Consider the following 22,911-nt stretch of genomic DNA (forward strand, 5'->3'; position numbering starts at 1 on the left):
GCAAGACGAATGCCTCGCAAGACGGAAAACCCGCTAGACGAAAGGGTTTTCCGTTTTTGAGCTGCTTCGCAAGACGATTTTCCCTATGGGCTTGCTTTGCAAGACGAAAACGTCTTGCAAGTGTTCCAATTTTTTTTCGCTCCCCCCCCTTTTTCTAAGCCGCTAATCCGCTAATAGCCTTTTAGCCGCTAATCCGCTAATCCTTTAATAGCCACTAAGCCTTTAATAGCCGCTAAACCGCTAATAGCGCTAATCCACTAAGCCGCTAATAGGGTTGCTTCACAAGACGAAAAAACTGCTAGACGAAGAGACTCGAACGGATTAATTTCGTCTTGCGAGGCACCACTGTAGTGTGAAAATATACGTTCCCAAGCTGTGTCCACCAGTGGCATCACTTCTCAACGTAAGTGAGAAGGGCCTGGAAGCCTCGCTTATAATCCTAGGTGGGAGGAACTCTGCACATGCTCAAGTGCTTCCCATGTTGCGGGCCTGAGAACTGGATAGGTTCTGAAGTCAAAGGAAGGAACCTGGACTGTGAATGTTGTTCAAGGGAGGATCGGTGTCCATGGCAAGCCAAAAGTGACTCACTCTCTTCCTCCCTCCCTCCCTCTCGCTCTTGATGTGGCTCAGCTTCCTGGCCTGACAAGGATATTTTCTCCTCCCCTGCTGAGCTGGCAGCTATGGAAACGGCAAGCCTTGCTCTCTCAGAACAGACCTTGGCAAAAAGGCCCTGCTCAGACTGGAAGGGTTTGCAGTGGTGGCAGCTCCCTAGGATTGCCCCCTGCCCCCATTGCTCCGCTTTCCAACTTTGGCCAAGGGGATTTGCAAGATAAGCAACCTGCTGGTACCCACAGGCCAGAGGGACATGAGCTCAGGGACAGTGGCAGCGGCCCCTGTGGCCAGGAACGTGATGGTGTATCGCAACGGGGACCCCTTCTTCCACGGCAGGAAGTTTGTGGTGAGCCACCGGCGGTTCCTGACCTTTGAGGCCTTTTTGAACGAGGTGACCAGCACAATCCATGCCCCCACGGCCATCAGAAGCATCTACACCCCCCGGCACGGTCATCGGGTCTCCGACCTGGGCGAGCTGCAGAACGGGTGCCAGTATGTTGCAGGAGGCTTTGAGAGATTCAAGAGACTGGAGTGAGTAGGCACTTGGAGGCTGGCTGTGTTGCCTGCCATAGCGATGGCAGCAGAATATCTGCCCCCCTCCCCAACCCCAAATAATCCCAGGCTCTCTGCAGAAAATCAGCTCCACTGACTGTGAACCTGTTAGCTATGTTGACTGGCAGGGAGGGATGAAGTCAGGTATGAGGGCATTGATTTCCTACCAAAAATTAGGGTGTCTTCTCACCTGGGGCACCGCAGGATGCCAGATTTTTATTTGAAAGGAGCTGCCGGAATGGGGGGACGGACGGACTGTGTAAAGGGGAGTTAAGCTTTCAACCCAGCTGTCCCGCACCATTTCCCTAGATAAAAATTGTCTTCCCAAGCTGCAGTTAGCTCTGTAGAGAAACATGCTGGTTCAATGTGCACGTTTTCTGCTGTTGAGCAAATAACAGGACTGGGGGCAGGGGGAGGTCATTTAAACCTGAAAGACCATGCCAAACAGAGTTAACCCTTTCTCCTGTATGCTGTCCCTGAGCCTATCCAATGTTTTTGTTTTCACGTACAGCCGCCTCGTGGCTGTGAGCGTTTTAGGAATATGTTTGGGAGGTGACTAGAAATAGACACTGAATCTCGCTGTGTCTGGCAAGTCGTCTTATAAGAAAACTCCCTCTGCTGGCACATGGTATTTTATTTGTTTATTATTAAATTTGCATGCTGCCCTATACCCGTTCACATAGTAAAATTCTCATATAAAAACACACACAAAATACATAATAAGCATAAGAACAAAGACAACCCAATAATCCCCCCACCCACCACACATTTAAAAGGGCACCGGATGTCATTCCGCCCAAGGCCTGGTTGAAGAGGAACCATTTCTCTGGGCACCTAAGTGTATAATGAAAGCACCAACTGAACCTCTCTGGGGAGAGCATTCCACAAGCAGGGAGCCACTGCAGAAAAGGCCCATTTTCGTGTTGCCACCCTCCGGCCTCCTTGAGGCAGGATCTCCTACACGAGTCCTGATGGCTTGAGTGGAAGTTAAGAGCATAAGTAGAGCCCACCTGCTGGATCAGGCCAGTGGCAATCTAGCCCGTCACCCCTTACTCCCCAACATTTCTCTGATGAAAATAGGGACGTCCTATTCAGTAGTAGTAATAGTAATACCCCACCTATCTGATTGGGTTGCCCCAGCCACTCTGGGTGGCTTCCAATGTATATAAAAACCATAATAAAATATTAAACATTAAAAAACTTCCCTATTCAGGGCTGCCTTCAGATGTCTTCTAAAGTAGGGCTGCCATATGTCTGGGTTTTCCTGGACACATCTGGGAATCATTGTCAAAATGGTGTCCGGGCAACTAGGGTGATTTTTAAAATAAAAATGCTTTTAAAAATCCCCCCAAGGGCCCAAAGACTTACTTGTTTTTTTGGTCAACAACTTTGTCCGGATTTTCACTTTTGGGAATATAGCAAGAGCAACCCCATTCTAAAGGTTGTAATTACTTATCTCCTTAGCTCAGGGGTCGCATAACTGCATCCCCTCCCACATTTCTCTGATGAAAAGAGGAAAAGTAGGACATTCTGTAAATCCAGGACTGTCCCTGGAAAATAGGGGCACTTGGAGGGTCTCTCACCCTGTTCTTACTCTGGCCCTCTGGGAAGCGCACAAGGAGGACCTGAGTGCCACAGCAACACCCTTCCCATTTGGGATTCCCGTATCGATACAGGAGGCCCCACAATGGGCTGTTGTGTCCCAGGGAGACTCCCCTCCTGGATTGTGACAGCAGCAAGTCTGTGATGTCAGTCCACAAACATCACAGGCATTATCCCCAGCAAGTATTGTGTATGCATGGGCTCCTGACTTACAAAGCAGATGTGCAAGGTAACGGAACAGTCTGAATTTCAGTGCCTCTTATCCCCCAGTCTGCTGGGAATACAGCCAATCTACTGGCAGGTAACAAAGGGCTGCTTTAAAGAGCGGTGTATCTGGTGGTCAATGTTTAGGGTAGCCTTCCTCAACCTGGTGCCCTTCAGATGCTTTGGACTACAGCTCCCATCAGCCCCAGCCAACATGGCCAAAAACAGAGAGGTGTGTGTGTCCAAAGTCTAGTGGCTTTTGGAGGGTCCCAGAGAGAAGAGGTGACTCAGCCCTTAGCCTGAGACCTGTGGAGAGTGGCTGAGGTGAATCATTATTGTCAGGGGTTCAGGAGCAGAGGCAAGGGCAAGGGAGGAAACAGAGAGCGAGGGGGAGGAGGCAGAAGAAAAGATGAGTGATGACGACGACCCAAGATCTCCGAGTCTTTCCAGTGAATCAGAAGATTCACAGAAAGGAGCACCAGTGGTCAGGGCAAGGGGGGAGCCTAGGGGGACACCCCAGGAAGATAGGGCCAGAGGGGACTCCGAGGAGAGCAGTTGGAAATCGGGACCAGCGTCACAGCCAGAGAGCAGGGAAGAGGAAGAGCGCCAGAGATCAAGCGCTGGCAGCTCGCAACAGGGGGGAGGGCACGAGTCAGGAGTGGCCACACCTCCATCGGGGAGCGAAGAAACGGTCAGACGGAAAGTGGAAGGTTGGGCGCGCGCGCCAAGTTCAAATGCACAGGAAAGTGACGCAGTAGGCAGCCAGGAAAGGGAGCCAGGTCCTAAAGCCCGGCGCAAGGAGACAGGGAGTTCCGGGGGGTCGGCGTCAGAAGAATCCCGGAAGGAAGAGACCCCGGGGGGCAGAGGGACCCAGAGGAGAGCAGTCAGGCGGAAAAGGTGGAGCAGGGCTAGGATATTAAGTTGGTGCACAAGGGGCGGAGACTCAGACGGAGCTTCGCCGATCTAGCCATTAGACGTAGAGTTGCACGCAGCAGCTTGGGAATGGAAACTGTAACTCAATAAAGACTTTTACTTAATGACCGCTGGCTAGCGTGATCCTCTGTGAGCTAGGATCTTGAAGCAGCTCTGACAGTAAGCTCCGTCTCTTGATTGTGGGCATCTACAGCCTCGAGGAGAGGAGAGAAGCAGGTGCCCACTAGCTAGCTCACGAACGGCAGACAACATGACGGCTGAGCAGCAGATAGAGGAACTCAGAAAAGCAGTGTCACAACTGAATGCCGAGGCTCTCGCATCCAGGAAGAGAGAGGAGGAGGCAGCTGCCGCCTGCAGGGATCTCCAGGTCAGGTTGGACATGCTTACGAAGCACGGGCAACTGACACCCAAACAGGAGGGAATTGGGTTGGCGAGACGAACAGGCGGTCTGGTCTCTCACTTCGATGGGAACCTGCAGCAGTACCCCAACTTTAGAGCAGATGTAATGTGCGCACTGGAACTGCTGAAAAAAGACTTTAGAGATGAGCAAGAGAAGGTGGGGTTCATCATGTCCCATTTGCATGGGGAAGCTAAAGCATGGCTGCGCAATTTGTGTAGGGATAAGGATCCGGCGCTCCAAAATGCGGATGCCTTTATTAAAGCGATGGATGGGTGTTTCTTATCAAGCATTGACGTGGATCTTGCTCGGCAGCAGATACATGGACTGAAACAAGGGAGGGCCAGCGTAAGGCAGTATCATGCCCGCTTTTTCGCTTTGGTCAGTGCTCTGGAATGGGACAGGGATTCGGCTCCTGTAAGAGACCTGTTTTGGGAGGGATTGCACGGCTCGGTTAAAGATGAAATTGCGAGGGGGGAGAGACCCCGGACCACGCAGGAGATCGTTCAGAGGGCGCTAGCCGTGGGGGTGCGGCTGGAAGAACGTCCGTGGAGCAGGGACGAAGGGCGTGGAGGGCGCGAACCAGCCAGGGGCTCCTCCTTCCTTCCCAGAGAAGCAGCGCGTGCGCAATCCACGCCTCCACAAGGAGGAGGTGTGGAACCTATGGAGGTTGGAAGTGCAAGGGCTCAATCAGCAGCCAGAGCCCTAGCACCGACAACAGTGAAAGCGAAGCCTCCTAGAGGGAACAGGAAGTGTTACATCTGCGAGGATCCAGGGCATATGGCGAAAGAGTGTCCCCAGAGGCTCCACAAGCACACTGCAGCCTCAGCAATGGTAACTGCAGCAACGCAACAAGGAGGACCACAGCAGGGAAACGACGATGTCTGGCTGGAGGAAGAGGCAATGGGGCCCAGCCAGACGTGTCAGTGAAGAAGTCCCCGGAAATTTCACAGCCCATGGACCCCCTCCCGCCCAAACCAGTAGTGAGGCTCACCGCATCGCTCCAGCTGCCCAATGGAATCACCATGGACGTGCCGCTCACCATTGACTCGGGAAGCAATGCGGACTTTATAGGGCAGGACTTTGTAGACCGGCACGCTATACAGTTGCTGCCGGCCACGCTGCCCCTGCAGGTGGTCACGGTGGATGGCAGGGAGCTGCTAGGGGGGCAAGTGGTGAAGCAGACGCCACCAATGGTGATGCGCCTTGGGAATCACAAGGAAATCATCAGCTTCAACGTCACTCAACTATCGGACACGCCCATTGTATTGGGCATGAGTTGGCTGGACAAGCACAGCCCAACGCTGGCTTGGTACCAGAGGCAGCTGACCTTCGGCTCTTCCTTTTGTGCTGAACACTGCATCGTTCCCCGGCAGGAAGGAGAGGAAGAGGAGTCACAGCTGCTGCTAGGCACGCTGCAAGCGATTCCCCACAAGTACGCAGAATTTTTGGAGGTTTTCTGCGAGAAGGAGGCAGACAGGCTACCCCCCCACAGACCATATGACTGCAAAATTGACCTGCTGCCGGGGGCGGCGCTGCCTAAAGGGAAGCTGTATTCCATGTCTGAGGACGAACTGCAGGAACTCAAAGAGTTCATAGATCATAATTTGGAGCGCGGTTTCATCCGGGAGTCCAAGGCAGCGGGGGGCAGTCCTGTATTCTTTGTTAAGAAGCGGGACACGCCCCAAAAAAGACTTGTGGTGGACTATCGCATCTTAAACAGTGTGACCAAGCCATCGGACTTCCCCATGCCCCGAATCGACGACCTCCTCGCAAAGGTACGGAAGGGCAGCGTGTTCACCAAGTTAGACCTGCGAGGGGCGTACAACCTCATTCGCATGCGGGAAGGGGATGAGTGGAAGACGGCCATGTTCACGCCTCTGGGCACCTACGAATATAGAGTTATGCCTTTTGGATTGCAAAATGGCTCCCACGTTTTTCAAGCGTTCATGCATCACGTGTTAGCAGGGCTCCTCTACAAGACGTGCGTCTGTTTCTTAGATGACATCCTGATCTTTTCGGAATCGCAGCAAGAGCATGACAGACACGTCAAAGAAGTGCTAAGCAGGCTACAGCAGCATAGGCTCTACGCCAAGCTGGAGAAGTGCCAATTCGACGTGACGGAGGTGGATTTTCTGGGCTACAAGTTGTCTGACAAGGGGCTCGCCATGGACAGCGCCAAGGTTCGAGCGGTGTTGGACTGGAAGAGCCCACGCAACCGGAAGGAGGTCCAACGGTTTGTCGGCTTCGCGAACTTCTATCGCAAGTTTATCAAAGGCTTCGCTATGCAGACAGCGGCCATCACGGACACGCTTAGCTCCAAGAAAAAGAAGTTCATCTGGACAGAGCAGGCGGAGCAGTCCTTTCAGGCACTCAAGCGTCTCTTCGCGTCGGAAGAGCAGCTGCTGCATGTCGACCCCAGCGGGCCGATGAGGGTGGAGACAGACGCCTCGGACAGAGCCGTGGGAGCAGTCCTGCTGCAGAAAGACCCGCAGGGGGTCTGGCGGCCGGGAGCGTTTTACTCCAGGAAGCTCAGCAAGTCCGAACAGAACTACACCATCTGGGACAGGGAGTTGCTGGCGATTCATGCAGCATTCAAAGCATGGAGACACTTCCTGATCGGCGCCAAGCACACGGTGCAGGTCTGCACGGACCACAAGAATCTGGAACACTGGCGCACGGCACAGTTCCTGAACCAGAGGCAGATACGTTGGGCTGAGTTCTTTGCGAACTTCAACTTCCGAATAGAGTATGTCCCGGGGGACACCAACATCATGGCGGACGCTCTCTCTCGTAAGCCACAATATCTGGAGGACGCCAAGCCAGCGGCCGCCATGCACATCTTCGCACCAACAGTGTGCGCTGCGGCAACAGTGGACCTGGAGGCGGTGCGGCGAGCGTTGCAGGATGACTCCTTCGCGCAAGCAAAGATGGCAGAGGTGCACAGGGGCACGGCAGCGACCGACGAGTTCCAGCTGAGAGATGGATTGCTCATTCGTAAAGGGGCCATCTACGTGCCGGGAGACGAACTTCGCGCCAAAGTACTGCAGCAGCTGCACGACGCGCCCACTGCCGGGCACTTTGGCAAGGAGAAGACGGTGGAATTAGTCGCCAGGGACTTCTGGTGGCCCGGAATGAGAGGGGAGGTCGCGGACTACGTGGCGAGGTGTGACACCTGCCAGAGGGCCAAACTGGTGCACAAACCGCCGGCCGGACTGTTGGAACCGCTGCAAACTCCGGTCGAACCATGGGAGAGAGTGGCCCTGGACTTTGTCACGGATCTGCCCAGCTCGAGGGGCAAGACGGCCGTGCTGGTGGTGGTGGACTTGTTCTCCAAGATGGCACATTTCATTCCGTGTGCCAAGGTGGCCACGGCGGAGCAAACCGCCAAACTGTTCATAGACCACGTGTTCAAGGTTCACGGTCTGCCACGGTCTATTCTGTCCGACCGGGGGCGACAGTTCATCTCGAATTTCTGGCAGAAGCTGATGGGCTTCCTGAACGTCAAGATCAACCTGGCGTCGGCGAGACACCCGCAGACCAACGGGCAGGCGGAGCGGGTCAATGCCATCATGCAGCAGTACCTGAGATGTTATGCGAATCAACAGCCTGCGACGTGGGTGGATTACCTGCCGCTCGCCGAGTTTGCCTACAACAACACGAAGCACGTGTCCACGGGGGTCACGCCGTTCTTCGCTAACAACGGGAGGCACCCCAGAACCTTCCCGGGACTGGAAAGGATGGGGGAGGGGGAGCCGCAGACAGCAGATGCGTTCGCGTCGGAGTTGCAGGAGGTCCACGATCAGCTGCGGCGACACCTGGAGCTGGCCAAACATGCATACAAGGTGCAAGCGGACAAACACAGAAGGGTTGGCGAAGAGATCCATGTGGGAGACTGGGTCTGGTTAGCAGCCCACGCAGTGCCGGCCAGGTCGTTGGCCAAGAAGAAGCTGGGGCATAAGCAACTGGGGCCCTACCAAGTCGAAGAGCAGGTCAACCCGGTGGCTTTCAGGCTGGCGCTTCCGGAGGGTTCCAGAATGCATCCGGTGTTCCACAGATCGGTGCTCACTCCCTACAAGGCACCGCACAGGTTTCAGGAACCCGGAACGGCACCGAGTCCGCTCAGAGAAGGAACCGGGCACGCGGGAGTGGCACAGAAGGAACGCATCAACGAAGTCACGGAGATTTTGGACTCCAGATGGGGGGAAGAAGGGGTAGAATACCTTCTCGCCAAGGAGGGCACCCCGGCCAGTGCGAACAGCTGGGTGCCGGGCTACGCCTTGGACGAACCTCTGCTCAAAGACGAGTTTCATGCCCTCTTCCCACATAGACCAATGCCAGCAGACTTTTTCGACGACTGGCTTTTCACGCCAACGCTTTCTGCCAGCACATTCCGGGGGTTCGACTCGGACGAGGACCCGATACGAGACGCCCGTTCCCCGGAGGGGTCACCCTCGGGATCTGCCTCAGAACCCTCGTATTGGTGGGACGATAGACCAGAGGAGCAGTGGCGCAAGAAGTGGCTGGAAGGTCCAGGACGAGCAACGCCGCCAGGAGGAAGTGAGGGAGAGACGGACATGGACGTTTTCGGGGACGACCCTGGTTTCGAGCACGGCGGCACAGAGATGGAAGCGGAGGTGACCGTCGTCGACGAGAGCAGGGAGGCAGAACCGGGAGACTTCAGATGGAGGCCCGCCACGGGAAGCGAACTGTATCCGACGTTCGTCCCTCTGACACAGCAGCACCCAGTTCCCGCACCGGAAGGAGGGGAGGGGGGAACGGGGGGCTTCGAGGGGGGGATGGATGTCAGGGGTTCAGGAGCAGAGGCAAGGGCAAGGGAGGAAACAGAGAGCGAGGGGGAGGAGGCAGAAGAAAAGATGAGTGATGACGACGACCCGAGATCTCCGAGTCTTTCCAGTGAATCAGAAGATTCACAGAAAGGAGCACCAGTGGTCAGGGCAAGGGGGGAGCCTAGGGGGACACCCCAGGAAGATAGGGCCAGAGGGGACTCCGAGGAGAGCAGTTGGAAATCGGGACCAGCGTCACAGCCAGAGAGCAGGGAAGAGGAAGAGCGCCAGAGATCAAGCGCTGGCAGCTCGCAACAGGGGGGAGGGCACGAGTCAGGAGTGGCCACACCTCCATCGGGGAGCGAAGAAACGGTCAGACGGAAAGTGGAAGGTTGGGCGCGCGCGCCAAGTTCAAATGCACAGGAAAGTGACGCAGTAGGCAGCCAGGAAAGGGAGCCAGGTCCTAAAGCCCGGCGCAAGGAGACAGGGAGTTCCGGGGGGTCGGCGTCAGAAGAATCCCGGAAGGAAGAGACCCCGGGGGGCAGAGGGACCCAGAGGAGAGCAGTCAGGCGGAAAAGGTGGAGCAGGGCTAGGATATTAAGTTGGTGCACAAGGGGCGGAGACTCAGACGGAGCTTCGCCGATCTAGCCATTAGACGTAGAGTTGCACGCAGCAGCTTGGGAATGGAAACTGTAACTCAATAAAGACTTTTACTTAATGACCGCTGGCTAGCGTGATCCTCTGTGAGCTAGGATCTTGAAGCAGCTCTGACAATTATGATTATTATTAGGAGAGAACTAGAACCTTTCTGCAAGTGCTTTTGACTTTGGAGGTCACGGCTGAGGTTTCGGAGGGACAGGACACACAAGTCTAATGAGGCTTCTATTGAGGGGCTATATTTTGCTAGAAATAATGGGGGGGCATGTTGGACTTAATAAATATTTCTAGAAGTGTTTCTCATTTTTTTAGAGAAGTGGTTCTTCTTGTCTGTACACTCTTCTAGGCGCTGTGTGTGGAGGGTTGGTGAAGTCACCTGTAAGCAATCTTGCTTGGGGAAGCTTTTCCTCTTGTGATTTGGCTGCCTTTGCTTGCTGATTTGATGGTAGCATTTATTGTACTCCATGAAATAAGGACACCAGCTTGATCACTGCCATTAACCAGAGGAGGGCATCCTTTGCTTTTGACTTTCATGTCTCTTGAAGATCTTTTTATGTCGACAGGCCTGTTCAGTTGTTTAAATTTTTAAAAAGACGAGCCAGTCTTTTTTATGATTGTTTTGTACTGTTTTGTGGCACTTTATGGGTGTGTGGGTGTGTGCGTGCATTGTTGTACATTGCCTTAATATATTTTATAGGAGTAGGCAATTTATAAATATTTTAAAGAAATATTTTGTTTTAACATGCCGTTTCCCACTTTGGGGGCCTTTGGGCCAAAAAGTGTATAATTTGTAGAAGTAGTCATAATCATATATTAGAGACTGGATTAGGACCCTAGTCTTTATTTGCTCCTCAAGAGGTCAGGGGATTTTAATGGTCGTTGACAGTTAGGGATGTTAGCAGAAGAGAGAGGTGGGTGTGAGACAGAGAGGCAGCTGTTGGCAGTTTGCATTTTGGCGGGCTGATACACTACGAAGTTAGGGGTCGTTTCTGGCTTTTGTAAACCAGTGTCTCTGGTTTTGTCTGATCGCCTCCAAAGAGTCACTATTTTCTGGGAGTCACTATTTTCTAGGTTTGCACAACAATTAATGCTGTTCACACTCCTGTTCAGGCTGCACAGGAAAAAAAACCTGGTTCTAGAAATTTGTTCTGATTGTGCAGATAAAATATAACGGATAGAATTCTACAGGATGTGATATTAGTGTGTGAAAACAATCAAGATCCAATGATCCCCAGGCATGTACCTCCAGATGATGGAGATGTCAGGCGCCATCCTGGCTCCCTGGCATCTTCATTTGTTTGCAAGTGGCTGACAGTCAGGTTCAAAATGCACCTGGCTCCTGGCTAATTTTGAACACTGGGAATAAAGCAGCAGCAGCAGCAGCAATGGCCATGGTGCTGCTGGTGCCTGCTTACCTGCTCACCCCTGCAAGTGTTGGAGGGCACCCCTGCTATACCGCAGCACTTTGTTCCAGATCAAACTAGTTTTTTTAATTAAATGTTGCTGCTTATAAAAACCACATTGGTTTTGTCAGGGGACATTAATTCCACCAAACAAGAAGCTGTAAAGCTAAATTACATGTCCAATCCATAGCAGGGGAGAGTGAGACTTGGCAACAGTAGACTTTCAAAACCCAATCAGTGAGCCGGACTTGAGCTGGGATTTGACCTCTGCTTGCTCACCCTGTTCATTTTCTTCCCTCACTGCTTTGACAGCTATCTAAACCCTGGAATGAAGCAGCTCAATGGGAACCAGAAGAAAGACAGAGTGCAGGTGAGTTCCAGAGTGGGGCAGGGAAAGGCCTTGGCTGTTTGTAAGAACCTGATACTGCTTTAAAGGATGAGCAGTTTAAAGCGGTTTTCACACACACACAAAAACAACTTAAAAATATTTATTGGCATATTAGGCACTATGGAAGCAAAAGAATAAGCTTTGCCTTCAGACTTAGTCTGGAAAAGTTACTTTCTCTGCTTGGCCCACCCACTCCAATATAGGCCAGTCGCTGAGAAGCCAATGCAGTGAAGCAAACCTGCAAGAGGGCTCTGAACTGCCCTGTTTCTGTGTTTTTAGGCTCAGTAGAAAGCAGCTTTAAGTGATTTTAAATGTTTGGTGTTTTATTATGCTTTTATATTTGTTGGAAGCCACCCAGAATGGCTGGGGCAACCGGTCAGATGGGTGGGGGTACAAATAGTAGTAGTAGTAGTAGTAGTAGTAGTAGTAGTAGTAATAGTAGTAGTAATGTGTGTGTTTGTACACAAATTGCAATGCCTAGTGGATGATGCAAGTAAGTTATCCATCCATCTATTGATTTTTCTCTTAAATATAGCAACAAGACCTTGAACTATCTATCACTGTTGTGATTCTACTTAGGTCGAAAGGCAAGCAGTGGTGGGGTACAGAATGGTCCACTCATTGAAGATGATATGAATTATATAGGTTAACCTCTGAAGAATCTGAAGAGTAAATCTGTGGAGGAAGGTCTGAATCTTCCTCAGGCTGAGTGGAACCCCTTGAGTTAGTCCCATCCACCCTACAAGACTAAAAATCATACAATTGTAAGAGTTGGAAGGGAACAACGTGGGTCTCGTCCAACCCCCTTTAATGCAGGAATCTTTTGCCCAACTTGGGGCTCGAACCCATGACCCTGAGATAAAGTTTCATGCTCTACCAACTGAGCTGTGTGTATAGTAAAGCTTTAGTCACTATAGCAGCAGGATGTGCACTCAGCAAGCCATTGTGAAAGAGGCTTCTTTCTGTGTTGATGACAACAGAAAGACCTTGTCTTAGCAGTGCCTCTTAGGAACAGGCCTGCCAAGGCCACAATGACTCACTGCTGTGTGCCATAGTTCTGGGCTTAGTGGGGAGGGCAGCAGCCCATTTAACATGTTGTTGGCTGTCTGGTTTCAAATTCTGAGTTTGAACTTTAGAATGCATAAACCTGTCAGGCTTTCCTGGGCTGTCTCAGTCTTCTGAGTCACCCCATGTCCGTCGCTTGTCAGACTTAGTCCTCCCTCCCCTCTTTTGGTCTTCCAAAAATCATATTGTAAGGTTGCTGGGGTAGAGACCCCTGTTGGTCTCTTTTCCGTTTATGCTTATCTGCAGAGCACCAAGAGCACGGCTGGCGATTTCTTGTTGTCAATAACAATTTTGGTGTTTCTGGTCTTCAGAGCTACCCAGTTATTCCCCAGAAGATGCCTGTTTCGACACAGTGGAGGAAGCAGGCGAACTTGCCCTGCATTATACAGTGAGTGACTCCCTGGCTGCTTCTGACAATTTCCCCTTTGGAGCAGTAGAGAACTAAAACAAATGTTCTTTGGACAGTGGTGGTGGGGGGGGGAGTGCAGAGATTATTAGGAAAGGGTCCTGAAGGCAGAACATGCCCCGTCCCTCACTCCAGGCCTGGCTCAAGCCATGTTTCTTGACTGTGATAGGGGTAAACTTCTTGGCACAAGGGCTTCGTGCTGCTTTTAGCTGGTGTGTGGTTAACAAAAATGTATAAATCTGAATTGAGTACCTGTTGGATGCAAGGCGGCTTGGAGGTTCCTGAAGCAACAGTGGCATTGTTTTGTTGTATGTAGTTGGTGGATTTGGTGGTCATCATTGTATACCATCAGTGTATACCATTCATACACTGGTTCATCTTGGTCAGCATTGTCTACAGTGACTGGCAGTGGTTCTCCAAAGTTTCAGGCCAGGTTCTCTCCCAGCCCTACCAGGTGCCACTGGGGTTTCAATTGGGACCTTCCATATGCAACCATGCCACAGAGCCACGCCCCTTCCCAAAGGAATGGAGAGCTTACACATACAGGTGACTATGGAAATCATGCCCCATGCAGCCTGTCCCTTTGCTTCTCTGTTGAAGTGTTTTCCGCAACGGGGACCTGCTAAGCCCCCCCTTCCGCCTGATCCTCAACAAGAGCACCCTGCAGGAGTGGAGCGCCGTCCTGTCCATCTTGTCAATCAAGGCGAACCTGCGGACTGGGGCTGTTAGAAGGTGAGTACTTTGAACAAGCTCCACCCCTTTTGCCTGCCTTTCACTTTCCAGTAACGAGATTCTTTGGGAAATGGACCCAAAGGTTTTTGTCTTCTAGGAGGCACCTCTATGTGGGATTTATTGAATTCTGTAACACTGGCTATTTATATGTTGTTTAATGCCAAAACAGGCTTTTAAGTAGTTTACAAGTAGAAAAATCAGCTGGGAATGAGATGCTTGCAGTATGGGGCTGCCTTTCCAAAGGTGTAGTGGTTAGAGCATTGGATGATGATGTGGGAGACCAAGGTTCAAACCCCTACTCAGTCATGAAGCTCACTGGGTGGGCCTCTGCCCAACCCACCTCACAGGGTTGTTATAAGGATAAAATGGGGAAGAATCCCGCCTTGAGCTTGAAGGAGAGGTGGGATATAAATGCCATAAATAAATAAAAGTAATTGGCATTGCTAGATTCTTCCTCTGAAAGTGCCCATTCCTAGGAATATGTGCAACAAGGTTTGTTGACTGGGGGTTACAAGCAACTACGTGGTCTGTAGGAAGAGAGCTGCACTCTGTTTTATATTGGCATCACTGTCATGGTTTTCCTCCCAAGGAATTCAGGGAACTATAATTTGGCAATTCTGCTCAAACTCCCAGGCTGTCAACACAATTCTCAAGGGAAGACAGTGACATTTAAACCCACATTGTTTTGTAGGTTTAATGTTTGAATAGAATACCAATTCATTATTATTATTGTTTTACAGTAATGCAGAAAGGTGCAAAGTCTGTTCTCAAGGCTTCGTAAGCATTTTGGTTTGCTAGTTTCACTTCAGATTTATAGTGAAGTTTCAGGAACCTACTTTCAGATGGGCAGACCATTAGCCCATCTAGCTCAGTATTGCCCACACTGACTGGCAGTGGCTCTCCCATGCAAAGGTTGTTTTCTGCATGTGAAGCAGGTGCTGCACCACTGAGCTATGGCCCTTCCCCATTCAAATATAGAACTTTCTCTCCATCCTCAATCTCGTTCCCCGTTTAGTTTTCCCTGCCTGTTGTAGATATTTGCTTTTCTGTCTCTGGCCAGGCTCTGCAAGCTCAATGGCGATGCCGTCTCCACTGGTGAAGATCTGGTGAGCGGCAACTACTACGTGGCGGTGGGCCTGGAGAAGTACAAAGACCTGCCCTACTTTGAATTGCTAGTGCCCCCAAAGATAACACACCAGCCAATTCGGTAGGTGGTTGAAGTCACTGGGGGCTGGTTCAAGTGCCACTCCTTAGATGGCTACAAGTCTGTAAACACCAGCCCCTCCCCACTCCTTTGTGGTTGGGTTCATGCTGCTACAACTTGTTCAGTCCCTCTTGTTCCAAACATAGCCCTTTAAAACAAAATAAAAATCGTTCATAATCATATTTGTAGGCCGCTTTTCTACAAAACAAATTATGCTCTTACAACCAAGGAAACAGGAATGCATTTCACAATCAAACAGTGCAAAAACAATGTCCTAATTACATAGTAAAACAACATAATAGCAGATATAACAACGTACCAAAGGCAACTTTTTAGCACTATAAGAATTATTATTTTAAAATAAATCTTACCTGTCCAGACCCTCTTTCCCTAACTAAACTTATCCGGGTGTGGGCCACAGTGAATTTCCTGCTTCTATGATTACAGGGACCACTCAAATAGCAGACGAATGAGCCACAATCGAGGGGTAAGTTTTGCTGACTTCCCCAGGGATGGTGCCGACCAGGGATTCTGCTGGTTGAAGGGGGAAGGGCGGGGAAAAGACTTCCAGATGGATTGGTGTGTCATATGGTGGGTTTGGTGGTGCTCATGCAGAATGGCCAGCCCATGTTTTTTCTCACGATATTTTATGAGAAAAATATTTTATTCTAGATTTTCCCTTTCTGGGAAAAATCCATTTTTTAAAAAAGGGTTTCCAGTGACCATCTGAAGATGTTAGATTCTTCAAAAATAGTGTGATTTCTGTAAAACGCTTGCTTCCCTGTGTGATGTATTGGGCTGGTCCACCCCCATTTCATCAAATAAAAGAGATCCCAGGGAAGCTAAAATCTCACATTGCTAAATCTCAGTGCATAGGATTTGTTGATGTTGTGCCACAAAAGTCTGCCCTTTCCATTGCCATGGCTCAAAACCCAATTGAAATGTAGATAGACTTTGGTTCCTCTACTCGGAATTCCAGCCCTCTGGGTCTGCCTGTCTTTTTAAAATGAAGCAGCCTTGGGTTAAGTTAACAATTAATTTGATTTATTCACAATTACCCTGGTGGGAATTTTATATCTTCTTTTTTTCCAGTTAGCTAAGCTCCACCTGGCTCCGCTAGAGGGGTCCAGTGACTCAGCACTCCTTGAACCGCCACAACAGGTAGAGAAACACAAACAGCAGCTCTGGGGAAATGGGGGCTTCTCCTCACGCTTCTCTTTCGTGTTGACTGAAAAAGGGAGCTTGTGATTACATGGTCATCAGTAAAAGTAATATTACTGCAAAGAACTTAACAAAGACCCCTAAGGTTTGTGCAGCCTTAAAAATTCATTGATGTCATATTTTTAAAAACATGTTTTTATTGTATGTATCTCTCCCTTCCATCATTAAATACTTCTATCTGCCCCCCCCCCGAAAAGCAAATGATGGCTCTTAATATGCCATTTGGGACAAATGTTTGAACCATTTAAGACAGGGGTAAGCAATCTCCAGACTTCAGGACAGATTTGGCCCTGTGTGGGTTCCAGTTTGGCCTGTGAGACTGTTTTCCCCAAACTACACCCATCTTCCCCATACCTGATGTCATATAGAATAATAGATTTACAGAACTGCAGAGTTGGAAGGTACCCCAAAGGTGTTATAGTCCAGTCCCCTGCAATGCAGGAATCTCAACACGTGGTCTTTCATCCAGTTTTAAACCATACTGGATCCTGCTTAGCTCTGCAAATGTAACATCAGGTATAGACGTAGGTAGATCATCTGCATGACCAAATTCCCTGTGGGGCACTTGATCATGGTTCATTGCCCATCAGCAGGTGAACTCAACCCATGGTTGCACAGCCAATCCCTCCAGAATGCAGCTTTGCCAAGCATCGGCCTGCCCAAGCTCCTCTTGCTGCAGCCCCCAAGCAGCTAGCATCGTAATGACCCTGTGAGGGTGGGAACAGAAGGTCATGAGGCCCACTGGGCCAGGAAGACTCCACACCCCGATTTGAGATGGTGCATTTTCAAAGTGGATGAATCTCCATGAGATTGCCATTGCGTCCACCCTCTAGAATTAGAGAGTGATAACAAATGATGGATGTGCTGAAAGCACTTGTTCTCTGGCTACCCAAGTCTGCCATTTTATTTTGTGGGGACCCTTTCCCCAAGTTTGCTTCAGCATGAGAATATGGAGTGGGAAAAGTCATCCTGTGGTGTGTCTTCCACCTTAGCAATCATTGTGTGGAAACAGCCCTGCTTCTCCCTCAAACCCGATGGCCAGCTCAAAAGTGACAAGGTAGCACACATGGTTCTCTTCCCCACTGTTATCCTCACAACTCTGGGAGGTAGTCAAAATAAAAAAATTCCTTCCAGTAGCACCTTAAAGACCAACTAAGTTAGTTCTTGGTATGAGCTTTCGTGTGCATGCACACTTCTTCAGATACACTGAAACAGAAGTTGCCAGATCCTTCTATATAGTGAGGTGGGGAGGGGTATTACTCAGAAGGGTGGTGGGAATGGGAGATTGGCAGATAGCCGAGATTAGCCTGTTGACGACTCTTAACGACTGTAATAGGTCTTACAGGAAAAGGCAAGGGGTGAGAAGGTGAGAAATGGCTTAGTCATGTATAATGAGATAAGAATCCAATGTCTCTGTTCAGACCAGGTCTATCCATGGTTTTAAGTTTGGTAATGAGTTGCAATTCAGCAGCTTCTCTTTCCAGTCTATTTCTGAAATTCCTTTGTAGTAAAACAGCTACTTTGAGATCTTGTATAGAATGTCCTGGGAGATTGAAGTGTTCTCCTACTGGTTTCTCTGTTTTGTGATTCTTGATGTCAGATTTATGTCCGTTTATTCTTTGGCGTAAGGTTTGGCCTGTTTGTCCAATATAGAGAGCTGGAGGACACTGTTGGCATTTGATGGCATACACAATGTTAGACGATGAGCAATTAAATAGTCCCGAGATGGTATGTATGATGTTGTTGGAGCCAGTAATGGTGTTGTCCGGGTGTATGTGGCAGCAAAGCTGGCATCTGGGTTTATTGCAGGCTCTGGTGCCAGTGTCCGTGTTAAGTCTGGTCGTAGTATTATTGTGGGTTAGGAGTTGTTTAAGATTGGGTGGCTGTCTGTAGGCAATGAAAGGTCTTCCTCCCAGAGCTTGAGAAAGAGAACTGTCATTGTCCAGGAGAGGTTGTAGATCTCTGATGATGCGTTGTACTGTTTTAACTTGGGAGCTGTATGTGATGACTAGAGGTGTTCTGTTATTTTCTTTTTTGGGTCTGTCTTGCAGCAAGTTCTCTCTGGGTATCAGTCTGGCTCTGTTGATCTGTTGTCTAACTTCATCTGCTGGGTATTTTAGTTCTGAAAAGGTTTGCTGTAGATCTCTTAGGTGAGAGTCTCTGTCTGTAGAATTGGAACAGATGCGGCTGTAACGTAGTGCCTGGCTATATACAATGGACTGTTTGGTATGTTTGGGATGGTAGCTAGAGGCATGTAGATATGTTTGTTGGTCAGTTGGTTTACGGTATAAGGTGGTGTCTATGCGCCCATCCTGTATTTTTATAGTAGTGTCCAAAAAATGTATTTCTTGCATAGATTGATTCATTGTAAGGTTGATTGTGGGGTGAAAATCATTGAATTTCTGGTGAAAGGTGTCCAGGGTCTGTTGACCATGTGTCCAGATGATAAAAATATCGTCAATGTATCGCAGGTACAAGAGAGGTTTGAGTGGGTAGGAGTTTAGGAAACGTTGTTCTAAATCTGCCATGAAGATGTTGGCATACTGTGGGGCCATGCGGGTGCCCATTGCTGTGCTGCTGAGCTGAAGGAACAGGTCATCACCAAATTTGAAGTTGTTGTGGGTAAGGCTCTGGGAGGTAGGTTGTTGTGCTCTGGGAGGTAGGTTAGCCTGGGAAGCTATGACTGGCTCAAGGTCACCCAGTGGCCGAGTGGGGATTTGAGCCCTAGTCTCCTGGGTCCTAGTCCCACACTCTAACAACTACACCACACTAGCTTTCTTTTTTTGGTGGAAAGAGCCTAGTTGTGTCAGCAGTGAAATGTGAGTGTAGGAGCTCACAAGTGACAGCCATGGCAACTTGTGTGATTGTGAAGAAACATCTCACCTGAGCATCAGCACTCATAAATGTGGAGATGGTGGGGCTCCCAGCTCAAATAAGGCACCACTCCTAGAAATAAATTTCTCCTGAGAATGATAAAATTGTCTCACACTTGCAGCTGAACCTTCGGAGAGTGCAGTCCACAGGGATTGTGCAGAAGGACAGCAGCCAGAATCTTTCTGCGGTGACGCGGAAAGGCAGAAAGCACCTGCGCAAGGAGGCAGACTCCATTTTCCACGCCAAGCCAGGCCAGGTCCGGCGTATCAGGAGGAACTCAAACCAGAATTCTGACCAAGGTAAAAAGGAAAAGGAGGTTTTCTTGCTTGGAATCTCTGTCAGCTATGCCAGCCCCACCAGACCTCCTCCTCTTCCTCCCCTCAACTGTCATCCTGGGGGCAGCCATTCTCTCAGGCTGCCTCAGGGGGAGAGATGGGAAGCAACAGGGCTAATGTAATCAGCTTTGCTGGAGGATCATTTCCATCAGGTCCCACCTGCCCCTGAATTGTGCCAGTTGGTCAATATAGGAACAGCTGTGTAGTGCCTGAGTTTTTTATTTTCCTCTTCCCTCCCTGTTCCTTTTCCCTTGCGTGCTGTGTGAATTTTTAGCTGATAAGCCTGTCTTGTTTTGATTGCATGTAAGCCACTCTGGGAGCCTTTTGGGCTGAAGAGCAGAGTACAAATGTTATAAATGAATGAATGTCGCACATAACACAAAGATAGCCTCATTGGTCATTAAAAAAACAAAACTCAAAACCCTATGAGGGGAAGTGTATTCATTCAGGCAACCAAATGTCTTCATTGGTTGGTTTAATATGGATTGTAGTATCCTTAATACAGGGACGCAGGTGGCGCTGTGGGTTAAACCACAGAGCCTAGGACTTGCCAATCAGAAGGTTGGCGGTTCGAATCCCTGCAACGGGGTGAGTTCCCGTTGCTCAGTCCCTGCTCCTGCCAACCTAGCAGTTCGAAAGCACGTCAAAGTGCAAGTAGATAAATAGGGACCACTCCAGCGGGAAGGTAAACAGTGTTTCCGTGCGCTGCTCTGGTTCGCCAGAAGCGGCTTGGTCATGCTGGCCACATGACCCGGAAGCTGTATAAGCCAATAAGGCGAGATGAGCGCCGCAACCCCAGAGTCGGTCACGACTGGACCTAATGGTCACGGGTCCCTTTACCTTTATCCTTCATACAGTAGTAATAAAGATGGTAGAATTCACATAAAGCCCAACCGCATGTAGTATGACCGGTGTGTGTGCTGTGAAGGTTGTGGAAGGTCTCGGGTTGAGCCAGCTTGATTTAAATTTAGGCTGTGCCCCCTGAAGGTTCCATGAAGGCCCCCTGTCTTCCATGAATTTGTCCTCAGCTGGTGGCAAGAACTGTGTTTTGTCATAGTGAATCCCATCATGTGTGAGAGATGCTGAAAACTTCTCTGGAATATGACGTAGCTGTGTTATTCAGAAGTACCTCTTGGGTGAAATGAAAGGGTGCTCCTAATTTTAAGGGGAAAGGTCATAGGATTCCCCCAAAGTGAAGAAGACTTCAGACTTGCAGGCCATTTGGGTAGGCTGCCTTCGCAATCCCATTTCCTCTGGTAAGGATGCCCCAGGATACAGAATGTTTTCTCAAAATGTTTTATTTTCCTACAGATGAAGGAAGTGTTTACAAAATAAAAGGTGTAAGGGAAGAGATACAGAATGCCCAGGAAATCAGAGATGATGAAAACACGCAGGTGGAATTGCCTCTTGACCAGGTATGAGGAGGTTATGTGGGCCTCTCTTTAGGTCAACATCTTCTGGATTGATTTTATGAATGGAAACTGTCATCACCGCAAAGAATCCCAGTGGGTGTCGAAACTTCAGCAGGAAGAATTCACTCTCAAAATGTGTCGGGGGGAGGAGTTATGGAGAACTCTGAATATTGGGTTGGAGTCTCTTTGCCTTTACATTGACTTGAAAGCTGAAAGCTTTTTTAGATCTCCATCCTCACACAAGGAGCCTGTTGTTAAATTTTACATTCCAATTGTGGCCATGATTCTAAAAAGCAACTGGCTTTGTGGCTGTGGCCAACTTACTGTACAGCCCTCTACACAGAAGCAAGTCCCATTTTCTTCACTGGGACTTACTGCTGTATGGAGCAACAAAGCACTTCTCCAGCTGTGTGTGTTGTGAATCCTCCTGGGCCTCTTCAATTCTATCTCCCCTTTTTTCCAGAAAGCTGCAGAAACTGTAGAAGAGGAAGTTGTGCCCAAAAGTGAAGCTTTGCAACGCAGGAAGGTAAAGTAGCCGGAAAGTAAAGTAGCTGTCTCAGAGAAATGTGCATGTTGTCTGCAGCACCTTTCACAGAAAAAAACAGATCCATAGTTTAACCCCTTCAGCTTAGAAAAGGTGGTTAATCACTTGAGCACAAAATACCATTTATTATTGCACGTGTTACCTTTTTCTAAGACAGGGGTGGGGTACATCAGTGGCCCTCCACATCTTGCAGGGCTCCCAAGTCTCATTGTCCCCTGCAGGCAGCATGGCCCAATGGTCAGGGATGATGGGAGTTGTAGTCCAGCAACACCTGGGACACCACAAGTCCCCCATCCCTGTTCTCTTCCTACAGCTCTCCTACTCCAGCACTTGCACCCCAGTCCAACCTTCCTTCCAATGCCCTCTGGATGCTTATTTCAATATTTTTTGGAGACAGTACTAGCCTTGTTTTTTAATTTCTAATTCTTTATGCATCAAGTAGGTTGAGAATACTGACAAACTACAGAAGGCCCACACAATTCAGTGTTCTGCTGGTGACTCGCAGGAAGAAGTGACAAGAAAGCCTCCTTTCCATCCGGCTTGAAGAAACTTTGTTTCACCTGAGAAAAGACTGTGGTAACACAAAGACCCAGCAAGGCTTTTCCTAGATATGCGTGTGTGTGAGATCCTTAAACAACTACATGCTGGTTTTGTGCAATCTTCGACTCAAATGCTTATCTTATGGATGTTCTTACAATAAAGATGTCGCATTGGAATGCTCTCTACTTTGGAATGTACATCTGAGGATCACATCACAGAGGTGGGCTGTGGTGGTGGGATCCAGGAGGCAGAAAGGGGTGCAGACCTCAATGGGACTGTGTATGTGAGACAACTGATACTTGCTAGTTTAATACAGTGACACACACACAAATATGGGAATGGGTAAACAGAAGTTAGCAAAATAAAAATAAAAAATCCTTCCAGTAGAGACCAACTATGTTTGTTACTGGTATAAGCTTTCATGTACATGCACACTTCTTGAGATACACTGAAACATAAGTCACCAGACCCTTATATATAGTGAGAGGGTGGGGAGGGTATTACTCGGAAGGGTGGTGGGAATGGGTGATTGGCTGATAGGCGTGGTAAACCTGTTGACGACTGCAATTCCTACCACCCTTCTGAGTAATACCCCTCCCCACCCTCTCACTCTATATAAGGGTCTGGTGACTTCTGTTTCAGTGTATCTGAAGAAGTGTACATGCACACGAAAGCTCATACCAATAACTTAGTTGGTCTCTAAGGTGCTACTGGAAGGATTTTTGTTTTGTTTTGACTATGGCAGACCAACACGGCTACCTACCTGTAACTACGACAGTTAACATCATAGATACCAGGGGTGTGCAAGAGAAAGTGTGCATGTACTCACTTAACTTTTCCAAGGGATTTGTGCAAAAGTTGGGTCCAGTAGAATTAATCTGAGCCTTGAGAGCACATTGTGTGGGAAACAGGTGTCCAACTGCCTCCTTCAGTTCTAAGTACTTTTCAAGGGAGAAGGTGGTAAGGAACCTCATCATCTCATGATCAAGGGGGCATTGAGCCAGGAGTTCAGGGGCTTTATGTGGGCTGGGAGACATCATTGT

The 22,911-nt window shown here is 49.3% G+C and overlaps 1 protein-coding gene and 1 long non-coding RNA gene across 6 annotated transcripts; one reads left to right on the forward strand and one right to left on the reverse strand.

The window, feature by feature from the left end:
* The first annotated feature begins 665 nt into the window (after nucleotides 1-665).
* Nucleotides 666-22,044, forward strand: DCDC2B (doublecortin domain containing 2B). 5 transcript variants are annotated; one of them, XM_081203688.1, is made up of 11 exons: nucleotides 666-1,143; nucleotides 11,460-11,517; nucleotides 12,912-12,988; nucleotides 13,607-13,738; nucleotides 14,799-14,945; nucleotides 15,390-15,429; nucleotides 16,035-16,103; nucleotides 19,159-19,336; nucleotides 20,684-20,787; nucleotides 21,248-21,326; nucleotides 21,768-22,044. In XM_081203688.1, the coding sequence occupies exons 1-10, from the start codon at nucleotides 866-868 to the stop codon at nucleotides 21,317-21,319; spliced, it is 1,155 nt and encodes a 384-aa protein (XP_081059814.1). In that variant the 5' UTR covers nucleotides 666-865; the 3' UTR covers nucleotides 21,320-21,326; nucleotides 21,768-22,044. The 5 variants fall into 5 exon arrangements, with proteins under 5 accessions (XP_081059814.1, XP_081059813.1, XP_081059815.1 ...); XM_081203687.1 differs by having other exon boundaries at nucleotides 669-1,143; nucleotides 21,771-22,044; XM_081203689.1 differs by having other exon boundaries at nucleotides 669-1,143; nucleotides 21,248-21,310.
* On the reverse strand, nucleotides 14,952-19,179 carry LOC308592358. The gene is made up of 3 exons (XR_014010486.1): nucleotides 19,047-19,179; nucleotides 16,001-16,170; nucleotides 14,952-15,090 (listed from the first exon to the last, which is right to left on the reverse strand). It is a non-coding gene; the product is annotated as an uncharacterized lncRNA (long non-coding RNA).
* Nucleotides 22,045-22,911: the final 867 nt, after the last annotated feature.

Source organism: Podarcis bocagei, assembly GCF_964188305.1.
Source record: "Podarcis bocagei genome assembly, chromosome: 7".
NCBI classification, from domain to species: Eukaryota; Metazoa; Chordata; class Lepidosauria; order Squamata; family Lacertidae; genus Podarcis; species Podarcis bocagei.

Excerpts from the sequence above, each read along its gene's own strand:
- DCDC2B (XM_081203686.1), top strand. The coding sequence starts at position 866 with ATGAGCTCAGGGACAGTGGCAGCGGCCCCTGTGGCCAGGAACGTGATG. Across the intron at positions 15,430-16,034 it reads GAATGAGCCACAATCGAGGG|TTAGCTAAGCTCCACCTGGC; the intron begins GTAAGTTTTGCT and ends CTTTTTTTCCAG. Across the intron at positions 20,788-21,247 it reads TGGAATTGCCTCTTGACCAG|AAAGCTGCAGAAACTGTAGA; the intron begins GTATGAGGAGGT and ends CCTTTTTTCCAG.